Source organism: Bubalus bubalis, chromosome 2 (genome assembly GCF_019923935.1).
Source record: "Bubalus bubalis isolate 160015118507 breed Murrah chromosome 2, NDDB_SH_1, whole genome shotgun sequence".
Taxonomy (NCBI): Eukaryota; Metazoa; Chordata; class Mammalia; order Artiodactyla; family Bovidae; genus Bubalus; species Bubalus bubalis.
This window is the reverse complement of record NC_059158.1, coordinates 3602349-3621301: the sequence shown is the minus strand read 5'-3', so window position 1 is coordinate 3621301 and position 18953 is coordinate 3602349. Positions and strand designations below refer to the sequence as shown.

At 43.8% G+C, this 18953-nt stretch overlaps 1 protein-coding gene across 2 annotated transcripts in view; it reads left to right on the top strand.

Annotated features, from left to right (window-relative positions):
* F13A1 (coagulation factor XIII A chain) overlaps positions 1-18953 on the top strand; it is a 169756-nt gene that overhangs the window by 65546 nt on the left and 85257 nt on the right. For both annotated transcript variants that reach the window (XM_025265357.3, XM_025265361.3), the window contains exons 7-8: positions 15773-15947; positions 18682-18820. In XM_025265357.3, the coding sequence (XP_025121142.2) occupies positions 15773-15947; positions 18682-18820 (314 nt within the window). The remainder of the gene's footprint in view (positions 1-15772; positions 15948-18681; positions 18821-18953) is intronic.

Below are 18953 nucleotides of genomic sequence, written 5' to 3'. Positions count from 1 at the left end.
ATAGCCCGTCAGGCTCCTCTGTCCATGGGATTCTCCAGGCAGGAATACTGGAGTGGGTTGCCATGCCCTCCTCCAGGGGATCTTCCCGACCCAGGATCGAACTTGCATCTCCTGTGTTTCCTGCACCCACTGAACTACCTGGGAAGCCCAAATATAAGCAGAACATTCCTGAAAAAAACACCAAGCTAGGTGCTGTTGCTACTTCATTCAATCAAAGACTAAGCAAAAAATACTCCTTTTGCTACCAATTTTCTTAAGTTCTTCTTTAAAGACTTTTTTTATGTGGACCATTTTTAAAGTCTTCATTGAATTTGTTAGTATATTGCTTCTGGTTTATGTTTTCGTTTTGTGGCCATGAGATCTCAGTTCCGCGACCGAGGACTAAACCCACACCCCCTGCCCTGGAAGGCAAAATCTTAACCACTGAACCACCAGGGCAGGCCCCCAATTTCCTCAAGTTTTATTTTTTAAAATATCTCTCTGAAAGACTGCTATCTTTGAGTCTGATTTGAGTGAAATAAAATCAAATATCAATTTTATAAAAATATTAGATTGAAAATAATAGGAAATGCAATTTCTGGTTAGCACTCAAGAACAAAGATTGTTAAATTAACAACTAGGCTATGTGTAAATTTAAGAAAAGTGGAACTTAAAGAGGAAAGAAAGGTAAAAACGAACATCTAAAGGCAGTTTTTTTTTGTTGTTAGTTTATGTCTGTGACATAAAATATACAAGTGGAAAGACAATGAATTCTAAAGAATTCAGGAATTTCTTTTTAATAACTATTTATAACAACATACATGAGACCTTCGGTCACTGTTTTTCCTGATTCACAGATAAGAGCCCCTTTTTCTTCTTTGAAGTTACCCTGACAGTTTTGCAGTGAGAAAGGAAGCAGTTACTGGCAGTGGTTGGATATAAATGAATTCCTTAAGCACTCTGAAATGATGCTCACCAGCCCGAGCTTCACACATCATGTGTATTTTTACGAGTGTAGAGATCACTGCCTAACACAAGCAAAGCGAGCGGGAGGTGAACAGGAAGCAACGAACCCGGTACTTCCTATGGTGGCACCTGGGCAAGTGAAAGCTGAGTCTTGAACGAAGCACCTCCATCCTAATGCAAACTGCCGTGCAATGTTACTAATCATAAAAGGCCGATGAAGTTCTGACTTTGAAGATCTATAACCCACTTACAAGGTAGAGAACTAGGCAGGATCTATTTGAGGGTTTGGTTTGGTTTTCCTTCTGGAGGCGGAGGCCTTGGGTGTTAGGGGAGAACACCGCCCCCCACCCCCACTCTAGGCAGTATCTTTTTCTTCACCACCACCATTGTTTACATTCACAAAATGGATGTTTGATAGTTTTCAAAATCGTTTTACAACTAAAAAGCCTCTTGATGAAAGTGAAAGCGGAGAGTGAAAAAGTTGGCTTAAAGCTCAACATTCAGAAAACCAAGATCATGGCATCCGGTCCCATCACTTCATGGGAAATAGATGGGGAAACAGTGGAAACAGTGGCAGACTTTATTTTTCTGGGCTCCAAAATCACTACAGATGGTGACTGCAGCCATGAAATTAAAAGACAGTTACTCATTGGAAGGAAAGTTATGACCAACCTAGATAGCATATTCAAAAGCAGAGACATTACTTTGCCAACAAAGGTTCGTCTAGTCAAGGCTATGGTTTTTCCTGTGGTCATGTATGGATGTGAGAGTAGGACTGTGAAGAAGGCTGAGCGCCGAAGAATTGATGCTTTTGAACTGTGGTGTTGGAGAAGACTCTTGAGAGTCCCTTGGACTGCAAGGAGATCCAACCAGTCCATTCTGAAGGAGATCAGCCCTGAGATTTCTTTGGAAGGATTGATGCTAAAGCTGAAACTCCAGTCCTTTGGCCACCTCATGCGAAGAGTTGACTCATTGGAAAAGACTCTGATGCTGGGAGGGATTGGGGGCAAGAGGAGAAGGGGATGACAGAGGATGAGATGGCTGGATGGCATCACTGACTCGATGCATGTGAGTCTCAGTGAACTCTGGGAGTTGGTGATGGACAGGGAGGCCTGGCGTGCTGCGATTCATGGGGTAGCAAAGAGTCGGACACGACTGAGCGACTGATCTGATCTGATCTGATCTCCTTTAATCCTTAGAAGAGCTCCAAAATCCATTCAGTTATAGTGATTTTAGAAATTAAAGCATTGAGCCTCTAAAAATCAACAAAAACCATGAAACTTTCCCAAGAAATCAATTGTTTTCTGGTCACTCTGGGAGCTTGTCTCCTGTTCACAGGTCCTGGAAATCTATCATGAAATTGCTGAGGGAAGTTAGGCAAAGACTGAAAGAAAAATAAATAAATAAAACAAAACCCCCTCAAATTTCTCAGTAAAGATTTGCCTTAAAATATGAGAAGACGTATTTAGGGAGCCCAGAAAGAAAGTGTTGTGAAGTTGCTTGAGTTTAGCCAGAACCCTGGGTCCGAGCAGATGGGCCCGTTTTTGAGCAGATGTTTTCTAGGGAGTTGGTCCCGTCCACCGGAAGAACAGAGGGAGCTGTGTGTGGTCAATTTCAAACTTCTCAACCCTCTCCCCAGCTTGGTCAGAGGCAGGAAATTCTTTTTATAGGAAACACATTTTGGAACCAGATGCATCATGATATGCAAACTCTCTGGGAGGGATAACACACTGGCCACAGTTCATGCCAAGATGAAAGTGATGGCAGGCAGAAATTTCCTGGGATCAGCTATTGCCAGGACGGAGTGGATGAGCGGCCCGGTGCTGGCTGGGCCCCTGAGGAGGGTAGAGGCAAGAACAGATGACGGGGGCCCCAGAGACAGATTTGCTCCCTGTGGTCACGGCCAAGGCTGGCACTGAAGACGAGCCAGGAATCTGCGGAAAGGAGATGGGTGCTCAGTGCGATCTAAGCACAGATTATAAATAACTTGGGTCTTTCTAATGATGACGATGGTAATGACAGTGTCAGTCTGGCTGTACAGCGCCCAGATAAAAATCTTTATCGCCTGGTATTTATTACCTTGCATGGTTCTTTTTAAAAATATTTATTTGTCTGTGCCAAGTCTTAGCTGAGGCATGCAGGATCTTGGACCTTTGTCGTGGCACTTTGGGTCTTTTAGCTATGACATATAGGATCTAGTTCCCTGACCAGGGATTGAACCCAGGCCCCCTGCATTGGGAGCTGGGAGTCTTAGCCACTGGACCACCAAGGAAGTCCCCCTTGGTGGTTCCTTGTGGTGGGGGCTGCCCTACACACCAGAGGACGTTTAGGAGCATCCCTGGCTTCTACCCCAGAGATGTCAGGAGCACCTCCCTCACAAGTTGTGACAACCAAGAAGGTCTTTTGATATTTCCAAATGGCCTCTGAGGTCTAAGTCACGGCCCCAAGCCCCTCCGAGGCTCAGTCTCCCTGCCTGTGCAATGGTTACGGCCCTTTCTTCTGGCCTGCGTGGATGATCTACCTTCCGACCTTGTTCAAAACCTGTGCGTTTCCTTTCTCTGCTGAAGAGAAGGGGGAGACAGCATCCCCGGGGGGGCCTGGCCCAGGTCACATCAGGCCTCTCGGTTCTGACCCTTCCTCCCACTTCCTGTGTGACCCGGGGCCCAGTCCTCAACCTCTGCAGGCCTCACCTCATCTTTAAAATGGAATTCTGTCTCTGTCCTCAGATCACATTTGTTATTCCCGGTGGCAGCAAGAACGTCCTTCTCTTCTTCAAAACAGTGTTCCTTTTTCTTCTATTTTTTCTCCTTTATACATTCCGTATCTTATTTGGTTCTTATTTTGAGTTGCTGTTACTCCACTTTGATGTGAAAATCGGAAAAGTTTATGACAATCTGGACAGCCTTGGGCTACTGGGTTTACCCAGGAGAAAGAAAGTTTAAAACTCCTGTGATCTCATTGTCTGGGGATTGGTCCTGAGATCTGTAACCTTACATAAGTGAACTTTTATTTAGGCTTTTCTAACTACTGAGTGGGGCATTTTACCAAAGCTACACTGCAGATTGATTCAAGGGAGGAAATTGTTTTTAAGAGATTAGGGGAAAACAGAAGAAACTTGCCCCAAATTACACTTCCTCCTTTAAATTACCTTGTTTGATGGCTGTTTGCTTTCCACCTCGTATCTGATGTGACCGTCCCCACCAAGACAATAGCCAGGAAATGTGCCAGCAAAATTTTAGAAGAATGTTTTGTGCCATCTGAAAACTTATTTTGCTCACACCCACTAATAAATTATTCCATCCTTGGCCCTGAATTACTGAGAAGTAACCTGCCATGGCCAACCTAAAGACAGCTCAAATGGCAAAGAGTCTGCCTGCAATGCAGGAGACCTGGGTTCAATCACTGGGTCAGGAAGAAGACCCTGGAGAAGGAAATGGCAACCCACTCCAGTACCCTTGCCTAGAGAATCCCATGGACAGAGGAGCCTGGCAGGATACACTCCATAACTTTGCAAAGAGTTGGAAATGATTGAAGCAACTTAGCACCCACACATGGCCTGAGATGGAATCTGAGCCCGGGTCAGATTATCAAAACAGGTATGCTGCGCCTCGTGACAAGAACTGCAGGGTCCTGGGGGAAAGGAAAATAGCCTGCTCCTTAACTGCTGGGTGGGCCCTGGGCCTGCCTGTTTCTGCCCCATGAGTAACTGGATCTGATAGCAGCTATGGGCAGAGCTCTCCAGGGAGGCGCGCTGCCCCAGCCGTAGCCACCATGCCGGCAGACACTGCTCACATTCCCTGTGGAAGTCCTCGCAGGTTTGCTCCTTTGAGCTGAGACTTATTAACAGGAGATCTGTGTCAAAATGCACATAGAACCAGTACATGAGATCTGGAGGACTCTCCGGGGGTCTTGTAGGTAAAGGAGTGAAGGCCCTTGGAAATGATGTCATTCAAGGTCACATGGCCAGTAAGTGGCTGAAATGGAGTTAGATATTGTCCTTGCTCTCAAGTCATATTAGACCTTAGGGGGCGAGCACCAACACACTCACACCGATCACACAATTCCTACATCAAGTTATGTAGCTATCTCCTAGAAAAGAAGGGCCCAAGGGAATGGGTTCTGGAAGAGGTGAAGTTTGAAGTAAGGGATAAGCGAAGATAGGCATAAATCAGAGAATCCCAAATAGCCAGAGGCATTGAGCCCCTGGGAAAGAGTTCCTGAAGAAGACTAGGTACCAAACGCGGTTTGATGGTGGCACAGGTGGTTGTGATGCCATGACGGAGGTGATGCTGATAATAGGGATGATGGTGGTGCTGTGGCTTGGTGATGGGAGGAGTAATTGCTGTAAAGACGTTGATGGTGGGAAAGCACTCAATATGAACTCATTCATTCAACAATTATTTATTGAGAATCTCCAGTCTAGGTTCATTTCGGTTCAGTTCAGTCACTCAGTCTTGTCCAACTCTTTGTGACCCCATGGACTACAGCACGCCAGGCTTCCCTGTCCATCACCAACTCCCAGAGTTTAAACTCATGTCCATTGAGTCGGTGATGCCATCCAAGCATCTCATCCTCCATTGTCCCCTTCTCCTCCTGCCTTCAATCTTTCCCAGCATCATGGTCTTTTCAAATGAGTTGGTTCTTTGTGTCAGGTGGCCAAAGTATTGGAGTTTCAGTTTTAGCATCAGTCCTTCCAATGAATACTCAGGACTGATTTCCTTTAGGATGGACTGATTGGATCTCCTTGTTGTCCAAAGGACTCTCAAGAGTCTTCTCCAACACCACAGTTCAAAAGCATCAATTCTTCGGTGCTCAGCTTTCTTTATAGTCCAACTCTCACATCCATACATGACCACTGGAAAAACCATAGCCTTGACTAGATGAACCTTTGTTGGCAAAGTAATGTCTCTGCTTTTTAATATGCTGTCTAGGTTGGTCATAGCTTTTCTTCCAACGAGCAAGTGTCTTTTAATTTCATGGCTGCAGTCGCCATCTGCAGTGATTTTGGAGCCCAAGAAAATAAAGTCTGTCACTTTTTCCATTGTTTCCCCATCTATTTGCCATGAAGTGATGGGACCAGATGCCATGATCTTCGTTTTCTGAATGTTGAGTTTTAAGCCAACTTTTTCACTTTGCTCTTTGACTTTCATCAAGAGGCTCTTTTCTTCTCTGCTGTCTGCCATAAGGGTTGTGTCATGTGCATATCTGAGGTTATGGTATTTCTCCTGGCAATCTTGATTCCAGCTTGTGCTTCTTCCAGCCCAGCATTTCTCATGATGTACCCTGCATATAAGTTAAATAAGCAGCATGACAATATATAGCCTTGACATACTCCTTTCCGGACCTGGAACCAGTCTGTTGTTCCATGTCCAGTTCTAACTGTTGCTTCTTGACCTGCACCCAGATTCCATGCATTCAGATTCCATGCATGCTAAGTTGTTTCGTCATATCCAACTCTTTGTGACTCTATGGACTGTAGCCCACCAGGCGCCCCTGTCCATGGGATTCTCCAGGCAAGAACACTGGAGTGAGTTGTCATTTCCTCCTCCAGGGGATCTTCCCAAACCCAAGGATCAAATCAGTGTCTCTTACGTCATCTCCTGCATTAGCAGGCGGGTTCTGTACCACTAGCATCACCTTAAGTCTAATTACAATTGTAAGCAAAATAGTTTCTGCCTCCACAGAGCTAACAGTCCAATAGAAAAGACAGACTTGTAAGTAGAACTTGTCAACAGAGTATACCAAAGTCTCTGATGAAATAAGCATAGGGTTGTAGGAGAAAGCAAACCCCTGAAGCTTTGCTCACAGTTTTCCCAGGACAAAGCAGTATCCTGACAAGTGTTGGGACATAGAGTGAAAAGGCAGAATGATTAACCAAGACCCATAGCAATGATAAGCCAAAGGATTATTCATAAAAACCCTTTTTTCATGGTGGGAATTATACCCAAATAGCCATCACCAAAAGCACTGCAGGAAAACGTAGTCAGAAGGAAACTTTCTTCTCTGGGGACTTACTTGATTCAACTGCAATTTTTTTTTTAAGGTGACATTAAGAGGAAAATCTGGAAGGAGAGAGAAGAAAAAGTATCAATATACTAGTTAGGTATTTTTAAATTCCAGTCTTTGTACTGTTGCCAGCCTGGACTTGCCTGCTTCCCTTGAGGTGTACACATTTATTTTTGACCCTGGACTTTTGCTAATATCGAACCACAATGCCATCATTAATCCCCATTAATACCTTATTCTAGCTGTGCCTTTTGGGAACTAACTCAAGATTGGACTTTTTTTTTTTTTTAGCCAATCGATGTTCAGTATACTCTTTAGTGTTATAAAAAAAAATACTTGAACCCCAGCTACTAAATCAAACTGCCCACAAGTGGAGCAGGTCCTGGAGTTTCCCAGAGCCCAACACAAGATAAATGACCGTAGACCTTGGAGACGAAATGGACTTCAGGGCTTCTGATCCCCAAGCTTACGTGGTCTCACAGATAAACTGTAAATAAAGCTACTTTTCACTCTGTCCATCTTTCTTCCTCTTCATCTTGTCCCAGTACTTCGACAGTTTTTTTCTTTTTTTCCCCTTCCAAGCATGAAAAAGACAGTCACAACATTACTACTTTGATATTTTGCTCAGCAGCTCCACAAAAAGCTACTGCAAAACCCTGCTTAATTCTTCCCCAGTTGTTTGCACGGCCATCTCATGGAAAGCTTCACATTCAGCAAACCTTTTCATGCAGCAAACTATTTCAAGTATTCAGACTACATTTACAAATTCACTTGGATTGGGAATTCCATGCAGCTACCTCAAATGAACTTTCGAATCACAAGTAAATACATGAAGTCTAGTCCCTGGTCATATATATATGGACCAGCCACAATGCAGCTTTCTAAAAGTTTTATTTAAAAAAATTAAAATGTTAAAGCACTATATAACTGCTCCTTTGGTTTATAAGCAGCTAAAATCCTTTTCCTGGGGTGAACTGTCCTGGAGAAATATGAGGACATGGGTGCTCCAGGGTCCTTATCCTCAGCCATTTCCCCTTGAGGAGCTTCTTCACATTTCCCCATATGAATCTTATATTTGGAAAAATTTCATCTATCAAAAAAAAAAACCCCACCAGGATTATTAAAAATACCTTGTTTCCCCATTCTTGTGTCAGAGATTTATCTAACTGCCAATCAAAACTTCTAATGGGAGTGGTACCATTCCCATTAGACTCAGTAGCACCTTTGTGAAGGTCAGGATACAGCTCCCTTTGGTGCTGAGAAGAATGGCAGTGTCTCACACACCCGCAGAGTCTTCCAGATGCCTAAGTTAAAATTTCCAGGCTGGTGACCACTGCCAGATGTAGGATTCTCAATGGATTTCTGCTCCGATCCAGAGTTTCTGGAGCTCTGACCCTGTTTTCTTAAAGTGTTGTTTTCTCTCTCTGCAATTTGTGCCCAGGGATGCCAAGAATGGCATCCCTCACTCAGGGAGAGCAGGAAGAGCTAGAGGCCTCGGGTGCACTCGACGACCTTTCCAAAGGCGACGCAGCTCAGCCAGGAGCTCCCGAGGTGGCAGCTTTGGAGAATCTACCAGCTTGGAGTCATGAAAAACCTGATTGTAGTCCAACAGGGTGAAATTCTAACTCTAGTCAGAGTTTATTTAACTCTTAAAGTTGGATTCAAGGTACCCACAAGCGCAGGAGGCCTGCCTGTGGTTCAGGAATAGCCAAGGGAATCCAGTGATGAACGGGGGAGTACAGAGTCAAGACCATGTCCAGTACATTTCAAACTAAGGATAATGCCACATCATTCAGGGGCTTCCCGGGTGGCTCAGTGGGTAAAAACATGTGTCTGTCATGTAGGAAACAAAGGTTCGGTCCTGGGTGGGGAAGATCCTCTGGAGGAGGGCATGGCTACCGACTTCAGTAGTCTTGTCTGGGAAATCCCATGGACAGAGGAGCCTGGCGGGCTACAGTCCGTGGAGTCGAAAGAGTGGGACACAACTGAGCATGCACGCATTCACCAGGGATTTACGTTTCTGTTTATTGAAGAACTTGAAACAATTGACAAATATACTGGAAGCCAGTAGAAAATTTGAATTTACCTAACAGAAATTGTTTTCATAGCCAGTTTTGAGAAATTGTATCCATTTTGTAAGTAACTGATGTGCAGACGAAGAGCAGGAGTAGCGGGACGTCAAATGACTTGTCCAAGGTCGCTGGTCAAACGAAAGGATCTCAGGGTCCCGGACCCCACCCCTCCACAGATGCCGCTGCACGCCCCTGTGTCTGTCCTCTGCCTGTCCTCTGCCTGCGTCACGTGAGCTCCTTGGATACAGATGCCATCCTTTTACAAGTCCTGTCTTTTTCAGTCCTTCGCTCTCAGCCTGGGGTGGAGGAGGTTGATGAGACAATGAACTGTTCAGACATCATTTTTTTTCCCTCCTATGATAAAAGCCAGCAATGTAATGAAGTTTCCATTTGTCCGCAAACAGCTTGGTCTCTCCGTTATTAAGGTTGCATTTCTTATGCTCGGGCTCCCCATATTTGGGGAGAAAAACAGACATTTATTATAAGCCATCTCTCGAATGTGATGATCACAGTCAATCTAAATGTCTGCTTTCCCTGAATTGCTTCCTGGAATGAGGTCTCAACGCTGCATCTATTTTGTAATCACATCGGCTGTTTCTGAAACACGGGGACGCTTTTCAGCGGCCCTTCCGAGCTCTGCAGTGGGGGCTGCTCTGGTCTCTTGGGACAGACACCCCCTGGAGGGGCGAACAGAAGTGTGGCAAAGCCAGCATCCCCCTTTGGAGAGGCCCTCTCAGGGCACACACTCTGCATCCCTTCCTGCCCTCCCTCCTTCCCCTCTCCTGTCTCTTGACATCCTTTCCCATCTGCTTCCTGCTCTACTCTTTCCCTTTCCCACTCATCCATCCATGCACCCATTCATTCACCCATCCACGCTTTTGTTCAGACACTTTGGGAGGCCTGTTCTGCATACCAGCCCTGCACCACGCAGCAGTGGACAAGCAATGAAAAAGAAGCAATGCTTGGACAGCTTAAAATCTCAGTATCTCTGTCTCTCTCGGTCCACCTTTTGTTATTCTTTCATGATTGTCAATTAGTAAAATACGTTTGGACCAAATAAGGATCCTTAGTTACTAAGGAAGACAAGATTAATAATCTCTAGTTGTAATGACTTTCATGAAAAATGAGTCTCATTACCCACTCCTGTCAGTGGGTGCATGCGTGCTCGCTCACTTTAGTCGTGTCTGACTCTTTGGGACCCCATGGGCTGTAGCCCACCAGGCTCCTCTGTCCATGGGGTTCTCCAGGCAAGAATGCTGGAGTGGGTTGCCATCTCCTCCTCCAGGGGATCTTCCAAGCCAGGGATCGAACCCACATCTCCTGCATTGCAGGTGGGTTCTTTACCCACTGAGCCACCTGGGAAGCCCTGCTCTTGTCAGAGCTTGTGTCAAATATACAAAGGAAAGCACATTTGAATCGTGGTTGTGTGCTTCACGGCAGAGGTTAGGGTTAGTTCCTGTGGTTTGTTGATGTCGTTGTTGTTGAATTAAAACTTACATGCAATGAAACATATGGATATTAAATGTAAAATTCAATGAGCTTTGATTTGGATAATCACCACCCCAACCCAAATTTAGACATTACCAACAGCCCAGAAATTTCCCTTGTGCTCTCTTGTAGTCAACCCACATCCCCAGAAACAACTACGATCCTGATTTCTTAGAATAGATTAGATTTGCCTGTTCTTAAACTTCACATAACGGGTTTATACCCCAGGCACTATTTGGGGCTGGTGTTCTTTCCTCAGTCTGTTCTTACACATGCCTCAGCTTGTTCCTTGGTATTGCTGAGCAGTGTTTCACCAAGCTCGATATCCCAATCTGTCATCCATTCACCTGTGGATGGACACTTGGGATGCTTCCAATTTGGGACTGTTGTGAATTAAGCTATTAAGAAGACTCTTGAACAAGTCCCTTTGTGTACGTATATTTTTGTATTTCTGAGATAAGCGGTTAAAGCAGGCATGTCTAAATCATAGGGCATGTATATGTTTCGCTTTATAAGAATCTGTCCATTTTCCAAAGTGACTGGAACCCTGGAGCGTCACGGACGCAGTTAGACACACACTGTACAACCTCCGCCCACAATTAAGACTGACCTTCACCAGGCTGTACGTGGGCGCTGTTCACAAAGGCTGCATGGGTTCTTCTTCAAGGAAGAGCTCTTCTCCCTCCCAAATTTAACTCTCTGCCTTTGAAACTAGCTCAAGTTGTCCAAAATTTATATCCAATGGTCTTCGAAAAACGATTACAGGCAAAATCAGGTATAAAATTACATTCTGCAAGAATTACAGAAATCTTACCCTTTATGAGAACATAACTTCAACAGTGAAATTTAACAGAATATAATAGGTTTATAACAGAGAAAAGTCACCTTATCAAAGCCATATAAAATGTGCTCACAGGACAAGAAAATACCTTTACATATTTAAAAAGAAGCAGAAAAAATAGTAATTATGCAAAATGCAATGGACCTAAGCCTGAATTCAGAGAGGCAGCCCACCCTGCTGGGCACAAAAGGAATTTTAACTATTCTCTCCTCTCAGGTAAATATTTGAGAAAATTCTAAACATGTTTAAAGAAGAAAATAGCAATTATGTGTATTCTTATTGCAAGAATTGAGCACAGCATATTGGCATATCTGCTTCCAGTTTTTTTTTTTTAATGAAAAATCTATTATAATTTTTGGTTAAAAAGATAATAATGCTCTCTAAAAAAGAATTCAAACAATCAAGAAAAATTTAAAGATAAAAATTAAAAAAAAAATCATACTTGCAAAACTCTTCTCCAAGTGTTCTATTTGCTGTAATTAATAACTGTAGATAAAATCTTGACTCTCCAGTCCAAGACTAGTTTGATTCACCTCTGAATGACTGTTTGAGGCCAGTGTATTTCATTCTACCCTTTTGTACCCTGAGACAGATTGGAACAGAAAAGGGCATTATTGGTCTCTGCTCTTTCTTTGAGGATCCTGTTAAATGTCTCATTCCAGAATCCACTCCACCTACCTGGAGGCAGATCTCGTTCCCAAGAGGGGATGACTCCGGATTTCCATTATTTCCCCACTGTAGTCCCAGACTCTTACCTTTTTAGGGCTGTAGACCCTTTTCCACCCCTTTCTACACAGCTGTTATTTCCATGAATCCCACCAGAACAAGGAAAAAAAAAAATCTGCATTCTAATTCAGCTTGCTTCTTTCCAGATTTTGAAATGCAAATGTATAGTTTCAGGATTTTGTTGACTTGACAGTTAGGCTTCTGAAGTCCTGGTGCTGAAGCTGAGCCATGCTGCCCCTCTGTCCACCTCTAAACCTTCGTCTTTTCTTGGACCAGCTTTTGAAATGTCCCTGAATTATGTCCTGCCACTGAGGCTGCTGATAGTGACTTTCGAAGGGTCTGGTCTTTAAATTTTTTCCGACATCGTAGGTATTATGAGAGGACAATTTAGTAAACCCTTGCTGAGGCTGAATAATGTCCAAAGTTCTGGGCTCATCTTGTCTCCTTGACCACCAGTGATGCAGGACCAAGACATTTCATTCTGCCGTTCGTCCGACTCTGAGCTCGTGGTAGGGTGTCAACAGTCAGCTGTGGCAGGAAAAGGGACCAACATGCCCTTGACCTGCCCCCCAAGCCAATCTTGTTGTCTCAGGAGGAGAACATGACTTTACCCCTTTACACGTCACTTAAGACTTATCTCTTTCAGTATCTGGGCTCCCTAGAAATCAATTTCCTAATTAGAAAACAGTAGCTAATCTGGCCAAATGCTAATAAATGAGAAGTGTGATTTGTCTAGAATGGGGGAACAGCTCAGCATCAACAATTAAAAGGACTGTAGAGGAGAGAGCTCCTTTTCTTTCTCTTCCTTTTGGCTGACTGGTCTCAGCTATAGGCTATAAATAATACTTTGAATTAATGGCTATTTGAAAGTCAGTCATCAGAACCTTAGTTTAGGAACTTTTACCTCTGAGATTCATTGCCCTATTCTATTTATTAATGATAAGGATAAATAACTGGTAATGTGAGTTAAAGCTGGATCCACTTACAAATATCAAGCTACATCACAGCACTCTTCAGGCTTCACTATAATAGATGCAGATTTAGATAATCAATTCAACTGCAAGGAGAGTTATTGATCATGAATAGAACCAAAATTGTCAGCTAAACGCTGCTGCATGCCAGTCATTTCATGGACTTACAGGATAAAGTCAAAGTTAATGTCAAAGGCATGAGTTTGCAATTAGTTGGGTCTAAAGACTAAATTTTTTTGTATATTAAACAAATTAACTGGGTATTTGTGATGGTTTAGACTCTTAGTCGTGTCCAACTTTTTGTGGCCCCATGGACTGTAGCCCACCAGGCTCCTCTAAAATATGATGTCTATGGGATTTCCCAGGCAGGAATACTGCAGTGGATTGCTATTTCTTTCTCCAGGGGATCTTCCTGACCCAGGGATCAAACCCTGGTCTCCTCCATTGAAGGCAGATTCTTTACTGACTGAGCCACCGAGGAGTCTGGTGGCTGGGTATTTCCCTTCACGTTAACCCAACTGTACAGAATCAAAAGGGAAAAACAGTAGAAGTTGCGTGTGCTTGCACTTCTTAAGCGTTTTCTTCTAGTGCTTTCTACTTCCTCCAATATTGCCTGCTTACATAATTCTTGTTGCAGGTCCCTGAACTTGTCATAGTTCTTCATGGTACCAAGCAATTATCCAAACTCTTTCTTCCATGTAGATAACCTTTGCTGAACCTCAGCCTCTCAAGACCTGGCTTTCATGTCATGCTCTCTCCCCGGCTCACCGCAGCCACCACCACCCTCCAATCTAAGAAAGCTGATGACTCCCTCTGTTGGGAGTCCACTCTCCCTGGACGTCTTTCTGCATTAGGAACCTTTCCTTCTGCTTGATGGGTTCCTCTTCCATCTCCTTCCACAGAGAAGATCTTAGTCTTATTCAGATGCACAATGCCTACATGCTTGTTGGATATACAACGGATTATTCCACAACTATTGAACACCTGCTCGTTGCCAATACTTGTTAGAAGTCAGAAAGGCATCGATTTTTATCTGTGTTCTCAATATGCTCACGACCCACTGGGGAATAAACGCTTATAAATCTAAACTCAGTAAGCCTAAAAAAGCGGTCTGGGGAAGTGCTGAGGCTGAGCTGGTAATTGGCAAGGCCAGGAACACATAAAAACTCATCATATTTTAGTATCTCTTCTATGATTTTCATAATCTGAATGCACCTGCTTTAATCATATGTTCCACTTTGTTTACTAAAGTCTCATCAGTATAATCTGAACCTATGCTTCTCAAACTCATGTGCACACAGATCACCTGGGGATTTTGTTAAACTGCAGTTTCTGATTCAACAGGCCTAGGGAGGGGCCTGAGAGTCTGCATTTCCAATAAACTCCGGGCACACCATTGCTGCTGGTCCATCGACCACACATTGAGGAGCAAGGCTCCTCAATGAGTGTGTATGTCATGTCAACATACAAGCATTGTTAAAGGGGCATCAGTTTCTGGAAAAACTCTTAGTGCTCCCCACCTAGACATTCTCTGACTGTAATTAAACATGATGCAAGTTACAGCAAGAGACGTTAACACTCAGCAGTGACCCCCAAGAAACTGACAGGATGCCTTGAAACTGTTCATTCCTGGCCCCAGTTTTATCATCTAAACATAAAACATTTTTTTCCCTGCACTTGAGGTCTCCTGCTACCAAATGTGGAGAAGGCAATGGCACCCCACTCCAGTACTCTTGCCTGGAAAATCCCATGGACGGAGGAGCCTGGAAGGCTGCAGTCCATGGGGTCGCTGAGGGTCGGACACGACTGAGCGACTTCACTTTCACTTTTCACTTTCATGCATTGGAGAAAGAAATGGCAACCCACTCCAGTGTTCTTGCCTGGAGAATCCCATGGGGTCTCACTCGGACATGACTGAAGCGACTTAGCAGCAGGAGCAGCAGCAGCTACCAAATGACTGTCGTCTGAGTGTGTAGCAAGTTTTTCCCAAATATTCAAGATTGCCATTCTTTGCTTACATCTCCCTTATATTTAAACTATAATACCCCAGGTCCTTAATGTAACTGGAAATATATGTTAACAAAATTTTATAATCACCTTAAACAATTATAAAGAAAATACTTCTGTTCATGCAATTTTTTTAAAAAACAAGCTCTGCAAGGTACCCATGGGAATCTAATTTCTTGTTAACTCTTAATGGTTCCTATGACAGCATCTACATATTTTTTCAGTTTATTAGAGTCAGCTACTCATCATCAAAGTCGAACCTCATTAGACCATCAGACTTTGGGCCCCCATGCTAACATCTAACATCATTTGTCAATTTTTAGCTTTCCTTCTATCAAGACAAGATCCCTCCTTGAGCCATCTTCTTTTGTAAGTCTTCTTCCTCTTTTCCTCACACATTCTCCAGCACAGTTCCACCCAGACCAAGGACCCAAGTGCTTGAGAAGCCATGATAACTCTTCCTGCCTGCTACTCAGCACCACCTCACCAGAATCATACACTGTTTAAGAGGCGGCCTTGGCCATCTGGTTCACCCTCACACACTTAGTCATCACACCACTTTCCCGATAAGTAGCAGTGAACTGAACAGAAGTAGAACTCTTCATCGTGCAGGAACACAGAAGGCACTGGAAGCCTTAGGTTGCCCAGAGTCAGAGTCTGGAGAGGACTCTTCTGAAGGACTTGGGCTCCTTCTCACCTGTCATGATCTCCTTTAGATCAATGCCAAGGACGACGAAGGCGTCATTGCTGGCTCCTGGGACAATGTCTACGCTTATGGTGTTCCCCCATCAGCTTGGACCGGAAGTGTTGACATCCTCCTAGAATACAAGAGTTCTCAGAAACCAGTCCGCTATGGTCAGTGCTGGGTTTTTGCTGGTGTCTTTAATACATGTAAGTATCCAGTTGAGTAAACATTTTTTTAATGTAAAGGAAATGTCACCTCAAGACATTTAGTCTATCACCTGGTGAAGGGACCTAGCGATCTCTGTTGGATCTATAGAATCTGTGGATGGCTACTCTGGGATGTAGTCAATGCATAGTTAAATCGTACGGGGCCAGTAGGCTCATAATTTCTCTTTGACTGCAGAACCTTTATAGAAAGAATGAGAGACAATTTCCTACATAATCCTTCATTCAACCCTCAGCAAAATGGAGAGTCTTGGGGCCAGGAAAGGGTGTGGGAGAAGGATATACAATTTTTATTAGTAACCTCCACATTTTAAAAAGTTAAATTAGCAAAATTTAAAATAGTAAATAATAAGATGTAGACTTATTTGTTATTCAGAAGGTTTATAAATACGCTTATTTGCTTACTGTGTATCCCTGAGAATTTTGTAAACATGCCCACTTAGGTTTTACCCTAGCTGTGGAGGGTGGGTGGTGGGCGGGCTTATCTCAATTCTTATATATGAGTCTCAATGCCCCTGAGCAATTAGACACCAGAACTTAATGAACGATCTTTACTCCCTGGCATCCCCTCTTGCCTTTAATCTACCCAACATCCAAACCGTAGAGGAAAACACATGGGAACAGAACCATTCTCTTCCACCTCATGCATTATTTTCCAATATGGCATTTGCCTGTCCCGGCCCAGACAATGTTATTGTTAATTCAGTGAATAGTTTTTAAAAAATACGTTTATTTCAGTATGTCTTCATCATTGGTAATGATAATCATTCTCATGCCATTGCCAGACCCTACAAGAAAGACATGAAACTCAAGTCAAAGTGTCCTGTCTGCTTACTCACTAATAAAGACTGCTTTATCCAGTTAGCATGTTTTTTAATCAGAAAAATCAAGGAGAGTCTGAAGGCTGGAAGCCAGGATGAAATAATTTTTTATAAATGATCAGGAAGACTGTCAGTTTCAGCTCAAAGTTGTGACCATCTGAGAGTCAGTCAGAGGTCCACATGGGAAGAAATCATAAGTGTTGTGTTGCATGTTGTTTTCTCTATGGCATCAAACTGAGTAGGATTATTTTCTTAGCCATTCCCATATACTTAAGAGCTACAGGAACATGTATTTCCTGGGAGCAATGAAGGGCAGTGGAGCCAAGGTATCAGTGTCCTAGGAAGCCTGGTCTGTGGAGTTCCCCATGGAAGCCTGAACTTTAGGAAAGCTGACAGTTGGGAGGAAGGCCCCCTCTTCCATGGCTCCCAAGCCAAGATTGTGTGCCAGGGGCTTGGCGGAGACAGCCTCTCTGATGAAATGTTCCCAGGAAAACACAAAGCACTTCCCACGTCCCCTTGATGCCTGCAGTTTCACTATCCCAGTGTGATTCTTTAGGTTCAGAAACAGATAAAATAGTCAACAACTTCCATCCACGTATTGTTGCTGTTGTTTAGTTGCTAAGTCATGTTTGACTCTTTTGCGACCCCATGGACTGTAACCCGCTAGGCTCCTCTGTTCATGGGATTCTCCAGGGAAGAATACTGGAGAGGGCAGCCATTCCATGGGATCTTCCTGACTCAGGGATCAAACGTGAGCCTCCTGCTTTGCAGGCAGACTCTTTACCACTGAGCCACCTGGGAAGCCCTCCACCCAAGTATGCCTTCTGTATAAAAGGATCATCAGATCTATTCCTGAAAACCGACTCTGGTGATAAGGCAGAGGCCCAGTGTAGGGATGCCACCATGAGGATAAACATGAAAAGGGAATTTGGAGGGGAGGAGGTCCTGGTGCCCCGTATCAAGCTGCATCTGGCTTAAAATTATGAGTTCAGCAGACTCTGGGACAAATCTCACTCTGTGATCACATGAATTGGTGCTAAGGTAGGAATAGAGCTAGAGTGCCAATCGTTTTGTTGGTGAAACTGCAGTGTGTGTCAGGGTTGTAAATCAAGAGAGGAAGATGGGAGTGGGAGGCAGGTGGCGGTTGCCATCAGTGTGATTTGGGGTGTGAAGATGAAGTCATTTAATGAGGACCCTTGAGTCTACCAGACTCGTGTTTGGACTTCCAAGCTTGTTCTATTGAAGGGGGTGGATAGTCTTTGGTTAAAAATGCTAAACAATTCTGAGAGGGGGAAAAAAAAAGGCAAGTCATTAATCTTAAAATTGTCAGCTGAATTATTTTCAATGAGCACTGATGTCTGGCGTCCTGGGAGCCAGGAAGGGCATTGGATTAAGTTTGATCAATAGGTACATATGGCAAGAGATGCCTCCAGGTAATTTATTATCTAGCAATTAAAAGGAATCTGTGGTGTCACCTCCACCAAGTGCCACAAGAGCAAGTTCCACCCAGGAAAACAAACCACACTGAGGGTCTGCTTGGTAAATTCCTGATTTCCTATTAGCTGGGGTTTTTAAATTTTTATTTTCAGAAACACAGGCCATTAGCTAAATTAAAATAATCCTACTTTGATGATCATGTGATTAGCAACTAAACAACTGGAACCCTGTTACTGGGATTCCATTCCCACTGGTATCATTTGGCGCCCACCAGTCCCCAGAAAGGCTTCTGTCTGCTTCTCTGATCCTTGACGACAGGCCCCTTTTGGCTTTGGACACCTGAGAACAACGTGTCCATGTTGGTCAAGAAGAAAGTCCCTTCTGAGAAGGGATTGCTCACTCTATGTTTATAGATCTTGGCAATCTGTTTAATTGTGGCCCATCCTTCTTTCCTGCAGTTTTGCGATGCCTGGGGATACCAGCGCGAGTCGTCACCAACTATTTCTCAGCCCATGACAATGATGCCAACTTGCAACTGGACATATTCTTGGAAGAAGACGGGAACGTGAACTCCAAACTCACCAAGGATTCCGTGTGGTGAGTTTGATTTGCAAGGGCACAGGCTGATATCAAATTGAAGTGCATAACACATTTACCACCAGACAGAGTCAGTCTGATGTTTCTTTCTGTTCTATTTTAAGGACTATTCAATACCATAGGCACAAATGTC